General features: G+C 54.6%; 3 protein-coding genes across 4 annotated transcripts in view; all 3 read right to left on the bottom strand.

The window, feature by feature from the left end:
* Window positions 1-6,844, bottom strand: part of c5 (complement component 5) — an 18,663-nt gene extending 11,819 nt beyond the window's left edge. Inside the window, exons 1-11 of the mRNA XM_086169345.1 lie at window positions 6,634-6,844; window positions 5,473-5,668; window positions 5,238-5,391; window positions 4,709-4,779; window positions 4,533-4,630; window positions 4,372-4,454; window positions 4,193-4,283; window positions 4,002-4,110; window positions 3,547-3,679; window positions 3,218-3,333; window positions 100-288 (exon numbers count right to left, since the gene is read on the bottom strand). Coding sequence (XP_086025471.1) covers window positions 100-288; window positions 3,218-3,333; window positions 3,547-3,679; window positions 4,002-4,110; window positions 4,193-4,283; window positions 4,372-4,454; window positions 4,533-4,630; window positions 4,709-4,779; window positions 5,238-5,391; window positions 5,473-5,668; window positions 6,634-6,701 — 1,308 coding nt within the window. The 5' untranslated portion in view covers window positions 6,702-6,844. The remainder of the gene's footprint in view (window positions 1-99; window positions 289-3,217; window positions 3,334-3,546; window positions 3,680-4,001; window positions 4,111-4,192; window positions 4,284-4,371; window positions 4,455-4,532; window positions 4,631-4,708; window positions 4,780-5,237; window positions 5,392-5,472; window positions 5,669-6,633) is intronic.
* Window positions 6,845-9,537: 2,693 nt separating this feature from the next.
* On the bottom strand, window positions 9,538-16,998 carry prdm12b (PR domain containing 12b). The gene is made up of 7 exons (XM_086169193.1): window positions 16,830-16,998; window positions 13,446-13,838; window positions 11,645-11,710; window positions 11,405-11,529; window positions 10,588-10,743; window positions 10,095-10,209; window positions 9,538-10,025 (listed from the first exon to the last, which is right to left on the bottom strand). The coding sequence occupies exons 1-7, from the start codon at window positions 16,996-16,998 to the stop codon at window positions 9,538-9,540; spliced, it is 1,512 nt and encodes a 503-aa protein (XP_086025319.1).
* A 236-nt stretch (window positions 16,999-17,234) lies between these two features.
* Window positions 17,235-20,000, bottom strand: part of LOC147221170 (far upstream element-binding protein 3-like) — a 10,497-nt gene continuing 7,731 nt past the window's right edge. For both annotated transcript variants that reach the window (XM_086169343.1, XM_086169344.1), the window contains exons 16-18: window positions 19,997-20,000; window positions 19,772-19,869; window positions 17,235-19,536 (exon numbers count right to left, since the gene is read on the bottom strand). The exon at window positions 19,997-20,000 is cut by the window's right edge and continues 68 nt beyond it. In XM_086169343.1, the coding sequence (XP_086025469.1) occupies window positions 19,528-19,536; window positions 19,772-19,869; window positions 19,997-20,000 (111 nt within the window). In that variant the 3' untranslated portion in view covers window positions 17,235-19,527. The remainder of the gene's footprint in view (window positions 19,537-19,771; window positions 19,870-19,996) is intronic.

Here is a 20,000-nt window from a genome sequence, read left to right as displayed (position 1 = left end):
TGTAAGCAAAGCGGACGCAGGTCCAGGAGATATACAGCACATCAGGTTAGAGTGTGTGGATGTCAGGAGGACCATGATGTTAGAAGAAGACCTCCTCACCCTGAGCACGGCCTTCTCCGCCCCGCTGGGTGTGTTGCAGATGAAGACGGCCAGCCCGTCGGGGCCGGAGGAGACGCTGTCGGGGCAGGGCATGTTGTCCCCGCCGCCGCCCCGCCTCTGCAGCCGGCCCTCCGTCAGGCGGATCGGCACCCGGCCCACCGGCTGGTCCAGGTGGTCCTTCACCAGAACCTGAGGAGCACGGGACCTTCAGAGAACGTCCGCTCTTCTCCGACGGTCTGTGGCCTTCGGGTTCTCGTCGGAAAAAACGGATTTCAAAGACCGCTTCGGTAGACGTGACGCAGCCATTCATCTCCTATCATCTCAACACCTCGCCGATCGGGTGAGGGCAGAGCCAATCAGAGGTGGCGCTGGGCCTGGGGGCGGGGCTCGCCTGGACGGGCCAGCTGTCAATCATCCAGACATTCACCTGCTCATTCACACCCAGGGAACATTTAGAGACCACTGAGAAGATCACTGAGCCTGGAGAACATGGAGAGAACCCAGCAGGAGAACATGGAGAGAACCTAGCAGGAGAACATAGTGAGAACCCAGCAGGAGAACATGGGGAGAACCCAGCAGGAGAACATAGTGAGAACCCAGCAGGAGAACATGGGGAGAACCCAGCAGGAGAACATAGTGAGAACCTAGCAGGAGAACATGGAGAGAACCCAGCAGGAGAACATGGGGAGAACCCAGCAGGAGAACATAGTGAGAACCCAGCAGGAGAACATGGGGAGAACCCAGCAGGAGAACATAGTGAGAACCCAGCAGGAGAACATAGTGAGAACCTAGCAGGAGAACATGGAGAGAACCCAGCAGGAGAACATGGAGAGAACCCAGCAGGAGAACATGGAGAGAACCCAGCAGGAGAACATGGTGAGAACCTAGCAGGAGAACATAGTGAGAACCCAGCAGGAGAACATGGTGAGAACCCAGCAGGAGAACATAGTGAGAACCCAGCAGGAGAACATGGGGAGAACCCAGCAGGAGAACATAGTGAGAACCTAGCAGGAGAACATGGAGAAAACCCAGCAGGAGAACATGGAGAGAACCCAGCAGGAGAACATGGAGAGAACCCAGCAGGAGAACATGGGGAGAAGAACATGGAGAGAACCCAGCAGGAGAACATGGGGAGAAGAACATGGACAGAACCCAGCAGGAGAACATGGTGAGAACCTAAGGAGAACATGGAGAGAACCCAGCAGGAGAACATGGGTAGAACCCAGCAGGAGAACATGGGGAGAACTCAGCAGGAGAACATGGGGAGAACCCAGCAGGAGAACATGGAGAGAACCCAGCAGGAGAACATGGGGAGAACCCAGCAGGAGAACATGGGGAGAAGAACATGGACAGAACCCAGCAGAAGAACATGGTGAGAACCTAAGGAGAACATGGAGAGAACCCAGCAGGAGAACATGGTGAGAACCCAGCAGGAGAACATGGGGAGAACCCAGCAGGAGAACATGGGGAGAACCCAGCAGGAGAACATGGGGAGAACTCAGCAGGAGAACATGGGGAGAACCCAGCAGGAGAACATGGAGAGAACCCAGCAGGAGAACATGGAGAGAACCCAGCAGGAGAACATGGGGAGAACCTAGCAGGAGAACATGGAGAGAACCCAGCAGGAGAACATGGAGAGAGCCCAGCAGGAGAACATGGGGAGAACCCAGCAGGAGAACATGGGGAGAACCCAGCAGGAGAACATGGGGAGAACCTAGCAGGAGAACATGGGGAGAACCCAGCAGGAGAACATGGGGAGAACCCAGCAGGAGAACATGGGGAGAACCCAGCAGGAGAACATAGTGAGAACCTAGCAGGAGAACATGGAGAGAACCCAGCAGGAGAACATGGGGAGAACCTAGCAGGAGAACATAGTGAGAACCCAGCAGGAGAACATGGGGAGAACCCAGCAGGAGAACATAGTGAGAACCTAGCAGGAGAACATGGAGAAAACCCAGCAGGAGAACATGGAGAGAACCCAGCAGGAGAACATGGTGAGAACCTAGCAGGAGAACATGGTGAGAACCCAGCAGGAGAACATGGTGAGAACCTAGCAGGAGAACATAGTGAGAACCCAGCAGGAGAACATGGGGAGAACCCAGCAGGAGAACATAGTGAGAACCCAGCAGGAGAACATGGGGAGAACCCAGCAGGAGAACATAGTGAGAACCTAGCAGGAGAACATGGAGAGAACCCAGCAGGAGAACATAGTGAGAACCCAGCAGGAGAACATGGGGAGAACCCAGCAGGAGAACATAGTGAGAACCCAGCAGGAGAACATGGGGAGAACCCAGCAGGAGAACATAGTGAGAACCCAGCAGGAGAACATAGTGAGAACCTAGCAGGAGAACATGGAGAGAACCCAGCAGGAGAACATGGAGAGAACCCAGCAGGAGAACATGGAGAGAACCCAGCAGGAGAACATGGTGAGAACCTAGCAGGAGAACATAGTGAGAACCCAGCAGGAGAACATGGGGAGAACCCAGCAGGAGAACATAGTGAGAACCTAGCAGGAGAACATGGAGAAAACCCAGCAGGAGAACATGGAGAGAACCCAGCAGGAGAACATGGAGAGAACCCAGCAGGAGAACATGGGGAGAAGAACATGGAGAGAACCCAGCAGGAGAACATGGGGAGAAGAACATGGACAGAACCCAGCAGGAGAACATGGTGAGAACCTAAGGAGAACATGGAGAGAACCCAGCAGGAGAACATGGGGAGAACCCAGCAGGAGAACATGGGGAGAACTCAGCAGGAGAACATGGGGAGAACCCAGCAGGAGAACATGGGGAGAACCCAGCAGGAGAACATGGAGAGAACCCAGCAGGAGAACATGGGGAGAAGAACATGGACAGAACCCAGCAGGAGAACATGGTGAGAACCTAAGGAGAACATGGAGAGAACCCAGCAGGAGAACATGGGGAGAACCCAGCAGGAGAACATGAGTAGAACCAGGAATAGAGACTCAAGGAATAGAGAACCCAGTCCATCTCTGGGTCAGAACCAAGAACCATCTCAACCACAGCAACACCTCAGCATGTTCTATGGATGTTCTCTGGCCTGCAGAGATGGACCCTGATGTGAGTCCAGTCCTGGATGGGTGGATCCAGAACCCCACCTGGATGTTGTAGGGCAGGCCGGGCTTGATGAAGGGGGGCGTGGACACCAGGCTCAGGCTGAACGGAGACTGGACAAACTTCACGTCTGCAAACTCGGCCTCCTGGGAGACACCACCTGACGGGGGAAGCCCAGGATGAGTCTCTGACCTCCAGCTTTGAGTTCTGGTTCCACCACAAGAACCAGAACCCGTCAGACCTCTGGAGCTCAGGAACAAGAACTTTACATGTGATGATAACAGACAGCAGGTATCTTCTAGTGTGTGGAAAGTTTTCTATGTGTGTGTGTGTGTGTGTGTGTGTGTGTGTGTGTGTGTGTGTGTGCGCGCACCTGTGTCCTCCTGCAGTAGAACTGCAATGTACAGGTTCTTCCCCAGGAGCCCTCTCAGATCCCTGGGTCCGTCGTGTTTGGACAGGATCTTCTCCATGTTGATGATGACGTCCACCTCACCGTTTGACGACAACTGGGGCACGCACACACACACACACACACACACACACACACACACACACACACACACACGCACACACACACACACACACACACACACACACGCACAAGCTTTGAGAGGTTTGTCAACAATGTCACCAAACCTCTGAGCGCCAGGTGATCATGTTAGCATGTAGCTCGCAAATCTGCTAGCATTTTAGCATGTAGCCCAATGTGGTCTTGTCAATCTCCTCACGTGTTAGCATGTAGCTGCAGCGCTTTGTGGTTACCATCAGCCTGAGAGGCTTCCAGGTTCTGAGGCGTTAGCTAACAGATGCTACGTTGCGGTTTCTTACCCGCTGCAGGATGACTGATTTGGGGATGATCACCGGCGCGTCGCTCTTGCTAACGTAGCCGAAGCGCAGGAAGACCTCGCCGTTGGCCACCGGGGCGCCGTGCAGATACCTGGACAGGTGAGGATGTGGGAGGTGACATCGCAACACGACATCTCCTCTCGCTGATGCCACGGCGATGCAGGCTCACTCACTTAGCAGACACCTTGATGAGGAAGCGCTGGAAGGTCCCGTGGCTGATGTAGTTGGCCTCTGGTTCCACCAGGATGGAGAGACTGGGAAGCACTGAAAGCAGCAGGACAGTCAGATCTTGATCCAGATCTTGAGCCTCTGACCTGAGATCCTTGAGCCTGGTTCCGGGAGGTTCTCCTACCGTATTCCTTCACCTCGAAGGTGGCTTGCGCCTTCGTGGTGAACTCGTTGGAGTAGGAGGCTTCGATGGACCAGATCCCCAGCCTAGGAGCAACAGACACCCTGGAATCTCCTTGCACACTGAAGAACCCCCCAGACTCTGTTATGCCTTCAGGGTCTTACTTGGGTTTGACCGGGATCTTGAAGGGGTTCTGCATCGATGGGATTCCATTGTTGATGTCAACCAGCTCCTGAATGTCCACTGTCTTCTTGTCCGGGTCCTGTCGTGGGAGGAGACGTCTATGTGAGCTCACGCCGCCCCCCCGTGACCCCTTGACCCCGGAGCTCAGTGCACTCACCTTGAAGGTCAGGAAGACCTTGCGATTGGCTGGGTGGAGCTCCTGGTTCAGGGAGAAGACCCTCACCTTGACTGGACACACAAACACAGGGTTCGACCTCCAGAAGACTCTCGCACCATTGACCTCCAAATCCAGACCAAGATTTCCATTTGACAAGTGGGAAACCCCCGGGACCACGTGAAGACTCCAGGACTGCCTGGAGTCTCAAGGAACACCTGAATACCCTTGGACCACATGAGGACTCTGAGATCTTGAGGCTCACGTGACGAGTCTGGGACCACCTGGCGTCTCCAGGACCTCTTGGAGTCTCAAGGAACACCTGAATACCCTTGGACCACATGAGGACTCCAGGACAGTCTGAGATCTTGAGGCTCACATGACGACTCGAGGACCTCCTGGCGTCTCCAGGACCTCTTGGAGTCTCAAGGACTTGCTGAAGACTCCAAGACAGCCTGAAGTACCCAGAATGAACACCAGGAGACCCCAGGACAACATGAAGACCCCAGGACGGCCTGGAATGTGTCCTCACCGCTCTGCCGCGGCGTGTAGAGCGGTTTGTCGGTCTGGACGAACAGGAAGCCGTTCTGCCGGCTGACGGTCACGGGAACGTGCTGGTTGATCTCAGCCGACTGGACGTGGAGGATCACCTGGCTCACGCCCTTGTCCAGCTGTCCAGGGAGCAGCTGCAGAGGAAGTGACATCATGAGCGCATGTCCCGTCTGGAGGCTGCCGGTGGCGGCGGCAGGCGGCGCAGCGTGACTCACCCGGACCCTGGCGGCGCCCTGGTGCTGGTTCTTGCTGCTGAGCGTCAGAACGTCTTGGGACAGAACCTTGTGGTTGGCGCCCATGGAGGTCTTTAGGTAGACGTAGACTCGTACCTCCTCGGTGAAGTCGAACAGCTGCACCACCACCTTCTCCTCAGCGTCCAGATGGAGAGCCAGAGGAGCAGTGACCATATACCTGGTGACGCAGAAGAGCCGTCAGCAGCCCGCTAACGCTAGCTCGACACGGCAGCTACATGCCAATGAAGGACTTTGGCATCTCAAGGACCTCTGGTGTTCTCCTCGCCCTTGTTCTGCCCACAAACCTCCCAGAACATCTGAGCTCCCGGAAGGGAACCTTCCAGCAACATCAGGTATGGAACAAGAGGGAGCGCGCAGATGTTCTGTCAAGACGTTCCCAGAACGTCTGGACGTTTTCCTCAAACATTCACTGAAACAAAGATGGAGCATGAAGGAACGTCCCCTCAGGTCCAGATGTTACTAGAACCGCCTGACAACGGTCCACCTCGGTTAAAGAGAACTGGAACATTTCCATGTTTCTCCCAAGGTTTGGTGGAACAACAGCAGAACATCGAGAACTCCCTCGCAGAGGGGAAACCTATGGAGAACATGTTTATTTACACCGGTGAACTGTGAGAGGTTGGTATGTCCAGCAGGAGAACAAGGAGAACGTCCATCAAGCATCCTCATGCCGGAGACGCCCCGAGAACGTTGACATCCAGTATCGGGGTTCCATGTGAATCCCTTAAACTGTGCCATCAAAACAGACCTTTGAAGGATTGTCCCACAGGTTCTTCTGGGTCTCCAGAAACCACAACATCTCAGACATCTGAGGCTGTAGGACATCAATCATTCAATGGTCTATCATTCAGGTTCTGGAGTCGCGATCTCGGATTCATTTCAAAACTTTGCGGAACACGGAGGGAACGTTTTTCCACAGAGCAGGAACCCAAAGAGAACGTTCTCCCTCAACCTTTTGAGTCTGAGAGCCACCATGACCCCATGTTCTACCAGGGTTCTGTGAGGAACCGGTGACACCAGGTTTCACCAGCCGCCGTGACGACCTCACCAGCGGGTCGGATCCTGAAGCGGCTGAAGGTAAAGATCTCTGTGGAACCGAGAGGCGGCGATGGAGCCACTCACGTTCTGGACTGGGCCTCGGACCTCCAGAGGAGACGACTCACACACAGCAGGAGGACACACACCTTCATCCTGGGAGAAGACGGGGATCACAGAAGCCACTCAGGCTGCGATCGATGGCGAGGAACCAATCTGACAGAACCTGCAGAACCTCTTTGAGGATCGTCTGTCTGACACGGGACCTCAATCACTGATTGATGGACTCCTGCGGCCTTTGGACAGAGCGGGAAATTCTGTGTTTGTGTGTGTGTGTGTGTGTGTGTGTGTGTGTGTGTGTGTGTGTGTGTCAACGCAGAGTTTGCTCAGCCTGTGTTTTCCCCTCTTGCACAAGCTCCAGGTCCAGGGTTCATCTCCGCCGCCCTGCTGCCTCCAGAGGGACGGGGGAGGTGGACCTCCGAGATGTTTGTCCTCGGCCCAAAAGGAGAAGCTCCCATGATCGATAATCGGATTGATCGGCAAGCCATTGATCGCTGGATGGTCCTCCGGCAGGAACGGCGAGCCGGGCCGCCTTCCGCCAGCAGGGGGCGCCAGACGACAAGCGATGAGGAGACGCGGCGGCCGAGGAGGTGGAGACCTCGGGCCGCCTCGGGCCTGATCCCCCAGATCCAGAAGTTATGAGGCGCAACCTCTGCTAATCAATCACAGTCAATACAATCAATATACAGACGCGGTCAGAGAGGAGGACCAGTCACGTGACCATCCCCTGAACCAATCAGCTGTGTGCAGTCAGGAGGCCCCGCCTCCCTCCACCTCCGCAGGTTCCTTCAGCTGCCTCTTGGAAGCGTTCACACGGCCACTTCTCTGCGATGATGTCACTTCCTGAGCTTAACCCCCCCCAGACAGAGCACGTGCGAGGCGGGGTCAGAGGTCAGGTGACTCTTTATTGTGAGTTCATAGGCCAGGACAAGAAACCACCATCCACACACGGGTGAAGGCCCGCTCACCCCGAACATCTCATAATACTCCGGGGTTGTCGCGGTCACCGAGTACCCCAACATCTCATCACCCCAACATCTCAGTACCCCAACATCTCAGTACCCCAACATCTCAGTACCCCAACATCTCAGTACCCCAACATCTCAGCACCCCAACATCTCAGCACCCCAACATCTCAGCACCCCAACATCTCAGTACCCCAACATCTCAGTACCCCAACATCTAAGCCGTTCAAGTCGTTCCTCCAAAGGAATCCCGCCAGTTGGCATTGGACGAACACGCGCTGCCATCCTTCGCCCCCCCCGCAAACTCCAGTGTCTTGTTAGCTTCAGAGCTAGCCTAGCCTACGTCATTGAGGCTACAGTCAGTCAAGCTAACATAGCTTTTTGTATTAATAGTGTTAGCATTTAGCCGAACACCAGAACCCTCTAACATTGTCACATTCCTTCATTTCTTCCGTCTTACATTGGCTAATTGTCATTTGTTGGTCAGGTTCTTGTTTGTTAGCATTTCTGATGATCAAACCAGCAGCTTTAGCTCAGAGGCTAAAACCAACAAACACTCAGAGAGTTTGGTAACTAGCCGCTGGAGTTAGCATGTTAGCATCTCTGTCTGGGGACACAGGGACACGGCAGCCGGTGAGGACGCCTTGGCGAATCGCTAACTTCCAGGAAAAGAGCTAGCTCGATTTTTGTCGAACCATAACGATTGACTTCTAGTACTTTGAGTACTTCAAGTACTTTGGAGTACTTCTGGGTGTTTGTTCCAGTGACAATTCAGGTGTCCAACATGTGAGCGTCAAACTTTGGTCCGTTAGCAAACACCTGGGACGGCGGCCGAGGCGCTAGCAGGCGGGGTTCTGTGGCTCGGTCGGTCCGCCAGCGGCAGTGGAGATTCTTTCTACAGTTTCATGCAAACCAGCACGACCTGTGACCCGGTGAGGAACGTGGAGGAGAACCGACGCTTGACGCGGCGCTCCTCAACCAGGAGCTTCAGGGTCTCTGAGCAGGAAGCGGCCGCCTGCCACCGGCTCACGGGCGACTTCAGTCCATCGCTCCCGCAGGTTAGCATGCTAGCGGCGTCCGTTTAGCGCCGACACAAACTGACGACGTCGACGTTCGGATGAAGCGTCGCAGGCGTGTTTACATGTGTTACACTGTGAATCCGCTTTGAAATAGTACAGCTTTAGTTTGTAACCTTACTTTGCTTTTGAAATATTGCAACTTTATTTTGACATAATACAACTCTATCTTTTCATGGTACTTTATTTAGTAACATTACAACTTTATTGTGAAATATTTCTATGCTATTTTTGTTCTGCGGCGGCTTGATTTTAGAGATTACAGCTCTGTTTTGTAATATTATGATCTCTTTTAGAATCATAATATTAATATAATGTTTTATTTTGTGATATGAAAACCTTATTTTGAAATAGTGCACCTTTTTTCATATTTCAAAATGAAGTTGCGTTATGAGATGTTGTCACGTCGCCGCTTTGTATTGAAATATCACGGCTTTATGTTGAAATACTGCGGAAATATAACGGCTTGATTTTGATATACGAGGGAGTGCGATTTCCACATGGACGCCTTTTTTTGAAATATTACAACATCATTCTGGAATATTATGAGTTTTCCCTGTAATTGTTCACACAATAATAATGTGATCCTGCAGAGGCTGGAATGTATGGTGGGAAATAAAAGACAGGAGACGTGTGTATGTGTGTGTGTGTGTGTGTGTGTATATATATATAATATATATATCATATATATGTGTGTGTGTGTGTGTGTATAATATATATTATATATCTGTGTGTGTGTGTGTACGTATATATATATATATATATATATACATATACATATATAAATATGTATGTGTGTGTGCGTCAATATATATATTTGTGCGTGCGTGTATCTATGTGTGCATATATATATATATATATATATACATATGCGTGTGTGTGTGTGCGAATCACAGCACCATGGTGGGAATGTGATGGAGCAGCGAGGCGGGATGCGGCACCGCGGTGAGCTGCGGGGGATGTGCGGGTGCGGGCGAGTGTCCGCCCGCCCCCCTGCCGGCCGCGGGCGGCGCGGGAGTCGCGGGGGCGCCGGCGGCGTTGGCGCCGGCGGCGGGCCGGTGCCTGGCGCTCTTCTGGTGCGCCCGCAGGCCGGCGAGCTGCGAGTAGGCCGACTGGCAGACGTGGCACTTGTAGGGCCGCTCGCCGGTGTGCAGCCGGACGTGGTTGCGCAGCGTGGAGGACTGGCTGAAGCGGCGGTTGCAGAAGCGGCACACGAAGGGCTTGTCCAGCGTGTGGATGCGCATGTGGGAGCGCAGGTTGCTGCGGGAGTTGAAGCCGCGGTGGCAGATGACGCAGCGCATCCGGCCCAGGCCCGACGAGGACGAGGACGACGACGAGGACGAGGACGAGGACGAGCCCTCGCACGCGTGGAAGTCATCTGGGGAGCGGGAACAAGAGTGAGCTCCCGGAGCGCACACGCGCCGCCCCGGTAACCGGCGGGCCTCACCGCTCTTGCTCTTCTTGCTCTGCTCCTCGTCGCCTCCCGGAATCCCGGGAATTCCCAGGAAGGTGTTGTGGGAGTTTCCGTACCAGACGAGCAGCTCCTGGTCGGGGGGGATCGTCTGCGGGGCACCGAGAGACACGAGGGAAATAGATAATCGATGATCGCCGCACCAATCGATTCACCTGCGCCTCAGTCGCTTCGCGTTCCTTTCGCTTCACTTTCACTCCGTTCCATTTCACTCCATATGGTTTTATTTCACTCAAGACACTGTCATGTCACTCCGTTCCATTCTACCTAGCGAGTCACAAATGTTGGGGTTGTTTTGTGTGATTCTGGGGGTGCAGGGGGGGTTCGGGGTGCGGTGAGCTTCACCGCAGGCCGGGGCGCCCCGTCCTGCCGTCGCCCCTGAACCCCCACCTTTCCCAGACGGAAACTGCCTGTATTTTGTGTTTTCCTTCACGTCGGAGTCGGTTCGGCGGCCGCCGCCTTCACTGACCTCCACGGCCTTGTAGAAGATGCTGCTGCCGATCTGCACCACCTCCAGGTTCTGCTCCTGCTCGTTCCTGGCACACTTGATGTAGGTCATCCAGCTCCTCTGGTCCTCCTGGCTGGCGTCGATGAAGTACCTGACGGTCCCGTCCTCGTTGAACACCTGGGGGGTCCAGAGCGTTAGCCAGGCGCCGCCTTCACGTCCGACCGACCGACCGACCGACCGACCGACCGCTTTTCTCTTCGGCCACCGGAACGAAACCCCCGGCCCTCCGGCCTCGTTAGAGGACTTCAGCCAAGGGTTCGAAGTTCTCCCTAGATCAGACCGGTCCAGGAACACCTTTGAGGAGACCCTGTCAGGAGGTTCTTCGTATTAGCAGATTTTCACACAGAACCCTCACACGAGCGACCGAGAGCTCTGAGGTTCGAGAACGTCTGAGAACGTCTGGAAACGTCTGAAACGTTTGCCGACGTCTGAGAACCCGACGCTCCTCCAGAACATGGAGGTTCTAATCAAAGATCTCGCCGTTGGGTTCCCGGCAAGGTCTCGCTCAGGCCGAGAACGTCACCCCGCGTTCTCTCCTCGCCCACGTTGAGAACGAGAGCCAGGCGGTGGAACCGACAGTTCCTCTGGAGAACACGGGGAGAAGCGGCGGAACCCCGGTCCTGGGTGAGAACCACCACCGTGAAGGACCTCGCCGGTTCACATGAACGTGGAACCAGAAAGCGACCGAGACGCTCTCGCGCATCCGGCTTTTCAAAGGCGGCGTCCTCGGACGGGGACGGGCTCCGACGGGCTCCGACGGGCTCCGACGGGCTCCTACCTCCCACATCAGGTTGTTGTTCTTGTAGAGGTCCACGTGCTCTGGAGACACCAGCCGCCCCGTGAACGGGCCCATCTCCGCACCCGCCTTGATCCACGTCTTGGAGAAGATGCCCAGACCTTCACCTGCAAGATCAGAAGCACAAAACCCATGGAGATACAGGGTCACCACACACACACACACGTTTATGTGTGTGTGTGTGTGTGTGTGTGTGTGTCTGTGTGTGTGTGTGTGTGTTACCAGGGACGGAGCTCTGGGCGATGATCACCTCGGTGGGGAGAACCAGGCTGGACAACTTCTGCACTTCTACACACACACACACACACACACACACACACACACATACACACACACACACACTTTAGTTCCGTGTAATTTTCATGAATTTAGGAAATAAAATCAAACCTTTTTTTAATAAAATATTATAAAAAAAACACGTTCTCCCTGCAAAATATTTTTTTTCTATGTAGAAGAGGAGAGACGCGGGAGGACATCCCGAAATAATCCAAAACAAAACGAATGAAAATGAAAATCAATCAAATGAAATAAAATGAAAACGAAGTAAAATAAAACAAATGTGCGAGGCCCTTCTCGTGCTGAACTCCGTCCACAATACGGGCTTTTTCCAGCGGGGACAGACAGCGGAGCCGGCGGGGGCCCGCGGCCGGAGAGCGGGGATCCCCGTACAGAACTCCCATCACTTTTTGAAGGATTTAAGCGGCGGCTGGAGGCGCGGGGCCCGGAGGAGGAGGAGGAGGAGAAGGAGGCCCTTTTCTTCCACTGACACCCCCATTGTGACACACACACACACACACACACACACACACACACACACACACACACACACACACACATCTAAATTCATGAGTGCTTTGCCGCGGCGGGAATCCGATTAGCGGCAGAAGAAAAGCCCCGCGCCGCCGCGTCAGGTCCGCTGTCACGGTACCGGGACGGACGGAGGCGGGAAAGGGCCCGGCGGCCCGGGGTACCGGAGAACCGGAGGTCCGTAACGACGGACCGGACCTTCGTGTCCGGCCGCGGCGGGGAAACGGAGCGGGAGGCCGCGGCCGGCGGAGCGCCCCCGATCACCGATCACCGATCGATACAAGAAAAATAGCGGAGATCACATTCGATCGATGCGGTGATTATTACATTTAAATCCGTCTCCGTCTTAATTCATCGATGACAAGGTTTAAATCCAATCTGCGGCCGATCACTGATCGATCAACCGGACGGGGTTTTGCTATTGATGTGATAAAATAATCCTGTGAAAATGATCAAACACTGAAGGTTTTTTTTTTCTTTCCCGAATTTACGAATTTACACCGTTCGATGAACGATCGATTGATTTTCGATCGCTGATTATTGGCTTCTCCGGATCAGAACGGATGATTTAAAAAAAAACGAATGAAATCATCGAAAATTAATTGAAAAAAAATAATTGAAGAAGTGAAATGATTTTCCGATTCCAGCCCGGGAGCGCCGGTCACCGGGAAACCGGCAACACGGAGAGCTCCCCCGGTAAAACGAAACTTTCCCGGCACAAGTCAAATCTAAACTGTCCCCGGTGAATCTAGAGTCTCACGGTTGATCTGAACTCTCCCGGTAAATTCAAACTCTCCCGGTAAATCTAAAGTCTCCCGGTAAATCTGAACTCTCCCGGTAAATCTAAATCTTCCCGGTAAATTCAAACTCTCCCGGTAAATTCAAACTCTGACGGTAAATCTAAAGTCTCCCGGTAAATCTAAACTCACCCCGGTAAACCGAAATCTCTCCGGTAATTCTAAACCCTCCCCGGTAATTTTAAAATCTCCCCAGTAAATTAAACTCCCCCGGTTAATTTAAATCTCCCCGGTAGTTTTAAACTCTCCCGGTAAATCTAAACTCTCCCAGTGACTTTAAACTCTCCCGTAAACTCTAAGCTCTCCCGGTAAATGTAAACCGGGCCTGGAGGGATCCTCGCTCCGCCGGTAAACCCGAAAGTCTCCTGCCGGTAAAAGCGCGCCCCCCCCCCCCCGGCCCCGGCCGTGACGTCACTGACCTCCGGAGAAGGACTGCGCGAGCACCTCGGCGGTGAAGGCGGTCTTGGGGCTCGCGCCGGCCGCCGCCGCCACGCGCTCCTCGTGCGGCGGCGGCGGCTGCGGCGCGTCGCCGAGCACGTGCCGCCAGCGGCCGTACAGGAAGCTGTGCAGGAGCTCCGACGTGATCACCGGCTTGGGGCCCGCAGGAGCACCGGGGAGCACCGAGCCCATGGCGGGGACGAGGAGGAGGAGGAGGAGGAGGGGTGCCGCCGGGAGCACCGGGGAGGAGAGCCGGGGAGGAGAACCGGGGGCACCGGGGAGGAGGACCGGAGAGGGGTACCGGAGAGGAGCACCAGAGAAGAGCACCGGAGAGGAGCACCGGGGCACCGGGTGCAGCGGCGGGTGAGCGTGTCCTGCTCGGGGTCACGTGCCGGGGTCGGTCCTCCGGAGTGTCGCGGGCGCCGCGCGCGCCGCCTTATGAAGGCTCGCGTCAGGAGGGAGGGGTGCGCGTGCGTGCGTGCGTGCGGGAGCCGGTCTGCGCCTGCGCCGCCCTCACCTGCGCCACCGGGACGGCGCTGACGTCACGCCGGACCCGGTTCGGAGGCCCCGAACGCGGGCTTCCGGGTGTCGCCGTACCTGCGGACACCTGGGGGGGGGGGGGCTTAACGTCCCGATCGGAGGCCCCTGAGGAGCCCCGGGTCCCGGGATTCGGACCGGAAGAGCGGCTGTCGGAATGACGTCAAATTAACGGCTGCTTCGGATCTACGTCACAATTGAGCGAGCGCGCGGTCAGACCAGGGGAATGCGGGGGGGGGGGGGGTCAGGGGGGGTCGGGGGGGGTCAGGGGGTGCGGGGGGTGCGGGGGGTGCGGGGGGTGCGGGGCTGCTGAGTGACGGAGCAGGAAATGGGATTATCAACTGCAGCTGCTTCTTCACCCAACACGATCAATAATCCGAGAGGGATTAACGGACTTTAAACATTCATTACACACACATTACACACATTATGCACATTACACACATTACACACATTACACACACACATGCACACGCACATCACGCATTTAATATAAAATGAATCCCGTTGTAAGAACTGGTTCCTTGAGAAGTTTCTATTTACTATCAATTGTGGTTTTTCATTATTATCACAATTACAATTATTACAATTATTATTAATATGATTGTTGTTGTAAAGAATCAAGAATGATGTTGTTCCTTATAATTTGTATTAAGGTCATTATTAAAAGATTTCATCCAATACATAAAGAGGCAAAAGAAATGATCACAAAACAACTAGAATAAAGAAAAGAAAAAGGGGAAAAAGAAATAAGAAAAAAGAAAAGAAACCCTGGGCCTCCGTCTGGGTGAGCGAGGCTCGCCGCCTCTTCTCGTTCTCGCCGGCCGCCAGAGCTCCTGCCGCCGGGCGCCGTGCAGAATAACGGCTCCGGCGTGCTTTTGTCCCGGGGGATGGGGGGTGGATGGGGGGGGGCAGCGGGGCCTGGGGCAGGAGGGGGGGGCATGGAAAATTTGCAAATGTTTTTCAATGGATTTCACTTGAGTTCCATTGTGAGGAGCTGCAGCAGCGACCAGCCTCATGGAGGACGTGGAAGGCTGGACTGCAGGAGGACAAACTAATGAGGGTTGAACTGCAGCGCTGAGGAGCAGGTCCCAGGGCCTCGGGTCCAAGGATGACGGAGAGAGTGTGTGTGTGTGTGTGTGTGTGTGTGTGTGTGTGTGTGTGGTGGGGGGGCAGCAGGTGACTGGCACGCGTAAAGACAAGAGCTTGGGGCTCAGAGAAAGAGGCTGGATGAGAGTGGGGTGGGGGGTTAAAGGGGTGCAGGGGTGGGAACAGGGACAAATGGCGCCCCGACATTGTCCCGCTCCTCATCAGTATTCATGCGGCGCCGCGGCGCTCATAATCCGCCATGAAAGGCCTCGCCGGGCTTCTGCTGCCCCGGGGAGGAAATCTAGCGCACCTCCACCTCGGCCGCCCTGCGCCCCTTTGTTTCATCACACCTTCATGAAGATGAAGCCCGGGGTCAAAGGTCGCTCTCTCAATGAAGTCCTTTCGCAATAAAAGCCTCCGTTTACGCCTCCTCCGCCTCCACACATCAGAAAGTTACGTCCGCGCCCCGATTGGCTGAGCAGAGATGGAAGGGGCGGAGCCCGCCGTCACATGACTCCGTCGTCTGGACTTTGTGGTCGATGAGACATTTATGGTCACTTTGCATCCTGGGAAACATTTGGCCCGAATCCACACACAGCGCTCTAATGCCCCATCAGCGCTGCGGTGTTTACACACACACACACTTCCTGCACTCACACACACAAAAACTGACATGCATGCGCACACACACACACACTTCCTGCACTCACACACACAAAAACTGACATGCATGCGCACACACACACACACACACACTTCCTGCACTCATACACACAAAAACTGACATCCATGCGCACACACACACACACACACACACACACACACACAAAAACTAACATGCATGCATACGCACACACACACACACAAATACACAGAAAAACCAAGACACACTGGAAAATATTGACATTCACACACACACGCATACACACACACACACACACACACACACACACGCAAAAAATCTAAGACAGACACACACATGCACACACACAAATGCTGTCTACACTCTCTTTCTCACACAAACACACACACACACACACCAGAGTAAAGCTATCACCTGTATCTGTGGTGCCATATTCTCACCTGTCCATCATCTCCTGCAGCCAATCACAGCATATCGTGGGGGCGGGGCTAAACCTGCTCACCTGTCAATCACAGAGCTCACACTGAGGGCAGCTGATCCACCACTGAGACCTCCATGGCTGGAGAACCCTGAGGATCATCTTCACTGAGACCCTCCACCAGCTCCTCATCGCAAGGTCTCCACCTGTCCCTCAGAACCCCCTAGTGTGTGTGTGTGTGTGTGTGTGTGTGTGTGTGTAATGGCATGGTGTTGACAGCAGACTGAACTGAGGACCACTCCCTGTCAATGGATGTCCTCACTCTGTGACCACCAATGTGTGTGTTGGGCACTACATACATGCATACATGTACAGTATGTGTGCATGTGTGTGTGTGTGTGTGCACGTGTGTGTGTGTGTGCACATGTGGCTGTGTGCACATGTTCTCACATGTATGTTATTATTTATTCATGTTCCCCCGACACAGACAGATGGTTGGAGGAGGGTGTGATGTCATCGTCATTACTGTAATTACACACACACTAATAAATACATAACCAGACACACACACACACCCTCAAACATCTCCTGCCTGTCGCCCATCATGGCTGCTCCATCTGGGTGAAGGCCCGTCCTCGAACGCAGCCACCCGCCCTTCTGATGGTCGTCAGATGTCACCTGACTCGCTGGCGCCCTGATGGAGGAGAGACCTCCTGCTGGTGGACCTGAAGCTCACCGATGGACCTGCTGCCTCCTGCCCAGCAGATATGGACTCCAGAAGCTCCTCTGACAGGCTGGTGTGGGTCTTCATGGACAGAGCGGGGAGGGGGTCCCTGAACGGGGACATCAGGGTGGGACTCAAAGGTCATCGCTCCTTGGAATGGAGGTGGATCTTCAGGAAGGCGGAGGGTGGTCTCCAACCGCAAGGTCTCTGGAGATACGCCATCGATCCAACACAGGAGGTCATTTCTTCTTCTACCGTTTGTCCGGAGGAAAAACCTCGTGTGTGTGTGTGTGTGTGTGTGAGGCTGCAGAGGTGCTGCCCCCTGCTGGTCTGGAGGGTTTACAAAGAGACGCAGCCAATCAGAAAGATGGAGCCTGTTTATTAGCCCTCATGTTAATATCCTCCTCCACCTCCTCCACCTCCTCGCCGTCAGACGGTGGCGGCGCCGCTGAACTCGACTATCTGTCATAGAATCTAATAGAAAAATCTGCAGGTTACAGTTAGAAAAACAACAGAAACCATGAAACCAAAAAGCTCCGCCCCCTTCAGGACCAGGACCAGGTCCAGGACTCAGGAGCTCTGAGCCGCTCGGTCCCGAATCCGGACCCGGTCGGACCCGCCGGCCGTCGCCTGGGCGTGGTGTCGGGGAGGAAACCCCTCCCCTTGGCCGCCGCGCTAACAAGCCGCCTGCTCGTTAGCTTGCTAGCGCGGCGGCGTCCGGTTGGAGTCGGCGCGGGGGGGGGGGGGGCAGTTAGCCTAGAAGAGACAGTGAGCCTAGCAGTCTTGAGAACAACAACATATTCTTTCAAATCAGTTAGAAACACGTGAATTAAACAAATATCTTTAACAACAAAGTTCGTGTTTGAGCCGAAACATGGAGGTCGTCCAGGGGGCGGAGCCACGCCCCTCGTCCGCACGACGCCACGCCACCCCTCCCCACCCGCAACCCTGCCCCTCTGTGGTCCAACGCTCGCAGGCGTCAAGACACTAACAGCTGCACAGCTAACCCACACACACAGAATGCTAACAGTCAACACACGCTTCCACACACGCAGGCAATGCTAGGCTAACACATCCAGAGCAGCGCTTGGCTAACACACACACACACACACACACACACACACAAACATTTAATACATGAAGTCCAGGGAGGGTGTGTCGTACATGGCTAACACTGATGTGTGCAGCTACACGCTAACACGCCGACCGGCAAGGCTGCAGCTCCGGGTTCTCTGACAGACGTGGAAGTAAAGAAAAATCTCAGGGGTTTCGGGGAAAAACGACGCGCATCATTTTAGCAAATTCAGTGACGAACCCGCTCGTAAATAGAAATAAAGGCTTCCTTTACCTTCGTAAGAACGCAGAGTCACACAGACGCGTCGCCGCAGCGTTTCAGTACCATGTTGAGACACGCCTCCACCCAAGTCCGCGTTTAGCTGATCTCCACTCCCAACACGTTAGCTGTTCGATTCTTTTAACCATTTCAATTGGAATCGTAATAAGGGGGGTTAGCGGGTCACTAAGCGAACGTGCTGCGGCGTTGTCCGCATGATGAGCTAACGAAAATGTAGCTAGGGTACGGCTAAGCTGTCGGACATGTCTTGCCGACCTACATTCAGCTAACGGGCACCGCGTAGCTACCAACACACCGCTAACTAACAAATGAGGTAACAAGCAAAACAACATTGAGCTAAGTGGCACGTGTAGCTAAGGCGCACACTTAGCTCGGCAATAGCTTTATTAACGCCGCCGACGGGCTCCCGACGGCTGGGCGGGAGCCCGCGACCAAATTACAACAAAAATTCACGCTAAGAAAATGGTGCCATTTAAACGGGTGAGGTGGAACCGCCTTGGTTCTGCGCACACAGCTAGCGTCTTCCCCGCCAAACTAAAGAACGGGTCGGCCCGAGATCTGGGGCCAAATATGACCGTCCGACAAATCAGAGGACTCGGCCGGCGGATCCCCCGGCCTCGTCCGCTCGGAGCGTCGGGCGACTAAACTCAAATTAGCAAAGGAACTCCTAGAGGTTTGGCTAGCCCCGCCTCCTCCGCCGACCGTCCCGGCGCGTTGGACCACAGAGAGACCCGGCGGCAGACGCATGATAAAAACTAAAGAGTCCGGAGAAGATGATGCGGGGTGGGGCCGCCCGGACCAGAGAGGGGCCGGCGCCCCCCGCTGGCGGGGAGGTTTAGTACAAAAACAGCTCGGCCTCCGAAGGTCGAAGGTGACCTTCGGACGCTATTAAAACATTTCTATGGCAAAAACAACAAAGAAAAACCCAAACATCTGACGCATGCTTTAAAACAAATAATAATCATCTTCATCACATGATCCCTCAAGACTGCTACGCCCCCCCGCTGCACCCCACAGAAACCGGATCTGTTTGTTCAAAGACACACCGAGACACCTCCAAGTCCAAGTTCCATAAAAAATAACGCAGAGAGACTGGCCTCCCCGGGGTCGGAGCAGGTCGCCGGCAGGGGGTCCGCCTGGACACCACAGAAGGAGAAGACGTCCTGGTTTTTCTGTTAATCCTTAGTTTGTTTCTCTACAAAAGGAAGGAGGAGGCGGCAGGGCGCTGCTGGAACCCCCCCCCCCGTTCGGTTGCCGTCGACGACCAGCCCAGGCCTTTGCCGGTGAGGGAGGAGCCTCTAGTGATCCTGCGGAGGAGAAGCCACGCCGTCACGTTACAGAGGAACACGAGGAGAACCGGAAAGATCACGTCTCCCAGGGGCAACCGGCGTCACAACAGTCCCGGCGGGCGGGGCTAAACGATCGTGATTGTAAACAAGTGGGCGGGGCTAAACAATCATGATTGTAAACAAGTGGGCGGGGCTAAACAATCATGATTGTAAATAAGTGGGCGGGGGTTTAGTCCCGGTGGGCGGGGCTAACCTGTATCTGGGTGGGGTTCCACAGGTAGGGCTGCTGTCTGTAATATTCTGCTAACGCCGCAGTGTACTCTGGAACCGAACTCTGCTGGGACGATTGACCTGAACACACACACACACACACACACACACACACACACACACACACACACACACACACACGTCAAATCCAACTGCACCATGGTTTTTGTGAGGACACAAGGTGGTGTGAAGGTCCAGGTAGCAGTACTTTG

This window comes from Fistularia commersonii, chromosome 22, assembly GCF_037954325.1.
Source record: "Fistularia commersonii isolate RoL2024-O1a breed Wild chromosome 22, RoL_Fcom_v1.0, whole genome shotgun sequence".
Lineage (NCBI taxonomy): Eukaryota > Metazoa > Chordata > Actinopteri > Syngnathiformes > Fistulariidae > Fistularia > Fistularia commersonii.
Note: the sequence above shows the minus strand (reverse complement) of the source record. Positions and strands in the feature narration are given on the sequence as shown.